Below are 7,153 nucleotides of genomic sequence, written 5' to 3'. Positions count from 1 at the left end.
CCCCCCCCCCCCCTTCCCCCCCTTTCAATTTGTGCCTTATTACAAAAGCATAAGAGGCAATTTTGACCAGAGTAATTCATCGCCATTGGTGTTTAACACCAATCTAGGTAGCACACTTGTATCATTAAATTACAAGTTCAACTAAGTATAAAGATTTATTACGTGTTTATTAGGAATTATAACATATTAACACTTAGATTAGCGTTCAGTATTATCATTCCTTGGACAAGCATAGTTCGAGGAGGCTAAATGTGACAATTCTTGCAAGAATCAATTGTCAATTCAATCTCGAGAATCAAAAACTTTACTAGCATTTAAATAATCTTTCTTAGTCCCCATTTTATTCCCATTGTTATAAGGATGAGAATGAAAAATATAGTCGTCACGGAATCCACACAAGATGGAGGAAGTCAAATATAATAACTTGATGTGATGGATAATGATCATATTTTTCATTTTTTTGGTCAAAGAATGGGAAACAAACGGGACTTTAGTATTATTCAAAGTCATCCAATGACACGAGCCATTAGAGGGGCAAAAAGCCCGGTCAAAGCTATATTTCATTGTCAACATGAACAATTCTACAGAAAACGAAACACCAAGTCCAAGAGTTCAGAATATGCAATTCAAAGAAGAAATTTGCTGACTTCTTTTCAAAAATTTGTGTTCTTGACAAACAAAATTCAAGAAGTACAGACGTTACACACTCCTCATACATTATACACTTAAACGACAAAAATACGCAAAAATTCTCCAGTATATGAAATTCGGAAAGATACCGTTTGGCAATGTACATTGGTCATGCTGAGCTAAATATGGAACTACATTTTACTAGTATAAATGAATGGCTAAATGTTGTTAAGACACAACAAATTTCAGAACTGGGCTGCAGACGACTTTTTTCTGTACCTTTGTCTATACATCTACACATTGATGAGATCGAATTGTTTCATTTGATAGTAGTTTAACAAGACATTTTTCAAGTCTTTTAGCTCCTGGACCCGGCTTCAAAACATCAGCATCTCCCCAAACCGAACATTTCTCATTTTCAGATTCACCTAAACACCAGCCACCAGGTACGGGTTTGCCTGGATTTCGTTCCAGAATTTCCTGATCAATGCGGTCGAGAACTGGATCATTTGGGAGAAATGGTGAGGCGAAGGCTGCTCCACTTTGGATCACATCATCAAATGTACTAGAATTCAGCGGGTGGGGCTCCTGTCTGGAGTCGAAAGAAACATACTGCAAGCTGTGGTTGATAGTAGTACGATTGAATTGCCGGGAATTGCATAGAATGGTCGGGAAATAGACAAGATTTGATGCCAGTGTGTTAGATAAGTACATTAGCAGAGTCCTGGGAAGGTTGTCTATACCCAAGATGCAGAACTCAACAAACTTGCGGGTTAAAATAGCAGATGATGAACCTGTAAGCAAAAGAACAAATGATCCAATTCTATTATCCCTCCTTTTCTGCTTCTTTAACCATACTGAATGAAAAAGAAGATTTAGTCCATTTTTGAAACCCATTTTTCCACAACCCATTTTCCAATTATACATTTCATGGGACCCAAGTATGCGGTAGAAAATGAGTTTTAGAAAATGGGAGCCAAACAGGGGGGCATATAGTTAATGTAACAAAAAGAAGCGCACCAGGGAAGCAAGATAAGAATAGTGCTCATCTCTGTCATAAAGCTTTAAGTAGTTGCACTCTAGAAATTGTCTATTTTAAAAGCGACGTCAATCCTTGAACTTCACTCAAAATCATTTTGCCTCTTATTTTCCAGAAGCAACCTCTATGTACGGAGTTGGAATCCTAATCTCCATCCTTCTCATGATAAGATGAATAAGAAACTAAATTTACATATCAATTTTATCTCTTGATAATATCAAAAGCTGCAAAACTAAACCTCCTTCCGAGATGGCTTAGGTTCCTGCTAAACTTTTCTTCATGGGAGCATAGATGGTAAAGTAAGCATGTCTAGGTGTCAAACACCCGAAAAACTACATCCCAATTTTCAGGAGTTTTGTCCTCTATATGTTCTTTATTACGATCTAAATATAGAATGTCGGAACTTAGGCGCCAATAACTACATTGAAAACTGACCACTAGCTTTCATAATTTTCACAGAATATATCTAGGACAAATGAATGTTAATTTTTTTAGTATTTAAGTTACTCCCTCTCATATTTTTACAAAACTTCGATAATCAGCACCGAAGTCTACCTTAAAATTTGACAGCACTCACACTTTTGTTTCTCTAGAGAAAATGAAATTTGATACTAGGCGCGTCTAAATTTTATGTCAAGTTAGAGTAGTGTTCATTTTGATTTACTGTTTTACTTATAAGAAACACTGGTCTACACGCATAAAATCAAGATATTCAACATTCTACTTCTGCATCAATTAAAACACATCTCGAAGTATATAATCTCAGGTGCTTTCCTCTAAAAATGTTTTTGCTTGGGTCGGACCACACAACTACCAATAGGCAGGACTGCACAAATACCAACTCTTTTACAATCTTCACTTACAAATCGCGTATTTATCTAGGCAATTTACCTATATCTTTCTCATGGCCCTGGGGCTGTACCTGTACTCCATGAAATGACCATCTAAAATCTAAGAGACTAGTTCCTATGGAGATTCACCGCGGTATAATTCCATCCCTTCCTATACAACCAGATGGGCATGGTAAAGTGAAGATCGGAGTAGATAAAATTTCCTTCTGTGCTAGTGGGAGTGCTCACCCAAAAGGAAATTGATGCTTTTGTCAGGTTTAGTTCTCTTGGTTGGACCGGGCAGGTTTGATCAAAATGCTTTACACACAGCATTACCTCCCCATGTACTAAGTTTTTTCTTGCCTCCCTTTTTTTTGTTGACTAGGGCTAAATCTTGAACTATTTATACACATTCAGTTTTCGGAATTAGAAGGTAAAGCCATAAAAGCCAGCAGGAATAGAGAAATTATCCATTGTGGCTACCCTCTAATTTGTCTGGTATACTACCAAGAATTGCATGGATCATATGGAAATACTATTCTGGCACATTAACAATATGAAGCAGGACAGGTATCAGATTAGCAGCAATATGATTGTCAGGATGTCGATGAATACTAATATACAGCAGAAAAACTGGTAGGCTCATTCCAAAAACGAACACCCTGTTAATCAATCATGTTGTTAAAGCTGATGGCAATTTTAGGAGGAATAAATAACACAAGATTATTAAGGAATTCATCATGCTGTTGAGTCATATTCAATGCTACGTTCCAAACCGGCAAAATGTTCACTAGCATTATATACACCATCATCTTTATAATTACCCATAATAAGAAGAAATTATGTATGCCAAGCAGTCTTTCTAAGTTCATCATTCACACTTGTTATGGATTAATAGCTAATCTTGTATTACCAAGAGCAATAATAACAAATAACAAAGAAAATCAACAGCAAGTAAGAAAATGGAATTTATAGTGGTTCACTCTCAATGTAAGAGCTACATCCACTTGCCTCTGCAGGATTTCGCTACAGAGAAGGAGGAGAATTACAATATGATGTTTCAAAACTCACACCTCTCTGTAACGTTCTCTAGACCACAAGAGGCTCCCTTAATATCCTTTACATAGTAAAATATATTAAGGTAACATAATACATGTGAAAACTTCCCAAAGTACCTTTAAAACATTAAAAAATATAAGCTTCGGTGCGGAACCACTATCGAGTAGAAATTCTATCCTTAATGGTAAGTTAGGTATAATTTATCCAACCTGCAGAAAATGTCTTGCACGAACTGAATGAGTGAGAAGGCATTCTCCCAATTTTACACGACATTAAAATTATTTTCCACATTTTCTGTAGTCAATCAGAAAAAGATAAGAAATTATTTTTCACTGTATAATCATTATAAATTTTTCTGAGAAACAATGAGAATGCAATGTAGTTAAATATCACTTTCAGCTATTTCACCAAAAGAAGCCTCCAGCCACTCCAATCTTTCTATGAATTCGGTTTACACATCCATAAGGATTAAGATATTCAACGGCTCACTAGCATTCTTAAAGAAAACAAATAAAAGTACTGTAGAGCTGACCTGTAAATAATCGGTAAGCATCCGGAACCTGTCTCTTTTCAGTCGCATAAAATGTTTCACTAATTTCCACAAGGTACAGCGCAGGATCAACTATTATTGGTTTCAGTTTCCGAGCTCTAAAAACAATAAGAAATAAACTTAAATTATTACACAAGATTGCTCCTTGTTAGCTCTCTCTCCCTATCAGCATATATAAGAGAATATAAATGATGAAAAATGAAAATCCATACTCTCTCCAGCCAATATAGCTTGTGTGATTGACAAAATTAAGATCCTTAGGCAGGTATGATAAAATGTGTAAAAGATCTGAAAAGTAAAAAAATCCCCATGTCAGTATACTAAGATGAATTCTGAAAGATTATTATATAATATTTTCATTACAGGCACCAACAACATTCTCTCATACACAGATGCAGAGCATGCCAAATAACTACATATGTATCAAGTTCAGCAAAATGTGATTGGGATTTCAAACTTCAAAAGGAACCTACGTTTAAATCTAAACCAAAACAATAATGCACATAGCTACAAGCATTTATAAAATGCAGTAAATCAGCAAAAATCTCGAAAAAAGTTTAAAATACACACATAGAATAAAGCGTTCTAGGATGCTAACAAGCAATGGAAATCTTAACGTTCCCAAAATTGCATCTGAATATATAGAAACATACAAGATTAACAAACTTCAAATCGAATTGCTACCCGCCCCACCCCATCTCTCTCTCTCTCTCTCTCTCTCTCTCTCTGTGAAGCACAATATACAAAGCTACCATCTTGACTGAGAAGTAGGTAGGCAGCAAAAGAAATCAATAGACTGACAAGTCGCTCACGTCCGCATTATGTACACACACAGGCACATTTTACATACCAAACACAAACACAATATACACAACAGATTAAAAGAACTATAGAAACCATTATGACAAAATGTCATAGAAATCCCAGCATCCAAATAACTGATACACATAAAAATAATAATATAATAAATAAATATCTCACAAGATAGGCATAAGGAAATACAGATATAAATATACATAATAATAATAATAATAATAATAATAATAATAATAAAAAATAAATAAATAAATAAATAAATAAATAAAAATCTCACGAGATAGGCATAAGAAAATACAGATATAAATATACCATCTTGGGTAACGAGTGGGTAATGATTAGCAGAGAGATTGATGAACCAATCCCAATTGGCTGTAATACGAAGCAGAACGGAGGCGCCATGAAGTGTGGAGGAAAGAGATGAAGGACCTGTAGGGGACACATAGTCAGCGTTGCCAATTACATGTACATTCTGGGCAGCCCTGAAGACGGGCTCTGATTGAATCCTGAGGGCCAGAGTATCACGGTCAGACTGAGGAGCTGCCCGATCCAAGTTGAGCAAGTACTGGTTCCTGGGGTGGTAGATGGAGTAGAGGAGTCTGAGGATCCGATCCGAGTCATTGGCGGATCCGGATAAGAGGTAAGCTATGGAGGGAGGGGTTGGAGGTAGAGGCGGCGTAGCTGCAGGGGTGTTCTGGTTCTGGGTGGTGTTGGGGTTGTGGAAAAGGTTACGGTGGTGGTGGGGGAAAAGGGAGGGGTGGGGTTTGGTGATGGTAGGTGGAGAGGAAGGAGAAATAGTGAAGGAGAGTATGAGGAGAAAAAAGAAAAGGGCGGTGGCTAAGAGTATGTAACGGGTAGTAATGGCAGCGCCGGTGGTTGCGGTCGTGGTGGTGATGGGTGGTGGATGGTGGTGCATTATATGACGAATTTTGATTCTTTTGTTTCTTGTGAATGTTTCTTGGGTTCTCAGCGATTTGATTTTGTCGAAATGGGATTTATTTTGTTAGTGAATTCTTGTCGGAAGAACAAAATTACCAACGAATCAAGAAACCAATAATGGCCGAAGATGGAAACAAGGTAGAAAAATGGGCTCTCGATCACTTGTGAGTTGTAACTAGAATAAATGGGCTTGTCAATGATGGATTTAGTGAAAAGAATCTCATACATTTTTGGGAAAATTACATAATTCCAGGTCTTTGAACATCACAATTCAAACATCAAGGACCAAGATTCATAATTCAAATATCAGGTATTGATATAATAATAAAATATTAAATATTGAAATTTAATTCCCAAGCCCTACTATTTTCATCCCTTCTATTCTCTCGCTTCTCTGCTCTCTCTCTCCCTCTAACTTTATTCCATCCGATCGCCAATCACTGTCCCTCTCCGGTGCGGTCGCTGCAGTGGCGGGTCGGGTGTGGTAGTGGTGGAGGCTGTGGTTTTAGCTGGCAGCTTTGGGGTGTGGTGGTGTTGTTCGGTGGAGGTTGCTGTAGTTTTCAGCTTGCGGCGTCGGGGTGTGGTGGTGGTGGTGGTGGTTGTCGGTGGAGGCTGCTGTGATTCTCAACTGGTAGCGTTGGGGTGTAAGCGCCGTGCTGCCGATTGCCAAAATATCTATTGAAGACGCAACCGGCGCTTCGTGCAACTCTAGCGTCGACGCCTTGCACGCGAATCTGTAGTTTGCCGGTAAACACGTAGGTTGCGTGTTTGGGGGTTTGGGGATTTTTGTTATGTCATGGCCTGCGGGTGGTGTGTTTGGTGGTGGTTTTGGGGTGTGGTGTGGTGGTTGTTGTGTGGCTTGGTGATGGCGGCGAACGGGGATGGTGGTGGACAAGTGGATCTAGCGGCGACAACGGGATGGAGTTGGTCGGGGTGTTGGGTTTGGGGTTTTTTGCTGGATGGTGGTTGTGGTGTTGTGCAGTGTGGTGATCTCCGTATTGTTGGCGGCGACGGTGTTGGTGGTCGATCTGGTGGCGATGATGGTGTGGTTCAGACGGCGATAATGGTTTTTTTTGGTGTGCTGTGGTGGAATTGGATCGGGATCGGGTATGGTGTTGCGGTGATATAGTGCAATCGACGATGGTGGTGGTTTGTGACCAAGATTGGTGTTGGATGGGACTGGTGGAAGGGGTGACCATAAAGTTTGGTCTGGGACCTTAAAATTTGACGATCCGTGACTAAAATAAAAATCTGTGACCTCAACGCTTTGGTTCGTGACCTTAAATTTTG

General features: G+C 38.7%; 1 protein-coding gene across 1 annotated transcript; it reads right to left on the bottom strand.

Annotated features, from left to right (window-relative positions):
* Nucleotides 1-647: 647 nt before the first annotated feature.
* On the bottom strand, nucleotides 648-6,021 carry LOC111374388 (beta-glucuronosyltransferase GlcAT14A-like). Its single transcript, XM_022997055.1, has 4 exons — nucleotides 5,237-6,021; nucleotides 4,321-4,396; nucleotides 4,091-4,206; nucleotides 648-1,424 (listed from the first exon to the last, which is right to left on the bottom strand). The coding sequence occupies exons 1-4, from the start codon at nucleotides 5,838-5,840 to the stop codon at nucleotides 916-918; spliced, it is 1,305 nt and encodes a 434-aa protein (XP_022852823.1). The 5' UTR covers nucleotides 5,841-6,021; the 3' UTR covers nucleotides 648-915.
* Between the last annotated feature and the right edge of the window lie 1,132 nt (nucleotides 6,022-7,153).

This window comes from Olea europaea, unplaced genomic scaffold (genome assembly GCF_002742605.1).
Source record: "Olea europaea var. sylvestris unplaced genomic scaffold, O_europaea_v1 scaffold1244, whole genome shotgun sequence".
Classification (NCBI taxonomy): Eukaryota; Viridiplantae; Streptophyta; class Magnoliopsida; order Lamiales; family Oleaceae; genus Olea; species Olea europaea.
This window is presented reverse-complemented; position numbering and strand designations above follow the sequence as displayed.

Coding starts and splice junctions, on each gene's coding strand:
- LOC111374388 (XM_022997055.1), bottom strand. CDS start 5,840: ATGCACCACCATCCACCACCCATCACCACCACGACCGCAACCACCGGC. Junction 4,397..5,236: donor CCCACTCGTTACCCAAGATG/GTATATTTATAT, acceptor TTTACTTTTCAG/ATCTTTTACACATTTTATCA. Junction 4,207..4,320: donor AGCTATATTGGCTGGAGAGA/GTATGGATTTTC, acceptor TATTGTTTTTAG/AGCTCGGAAACTGAAACCAA.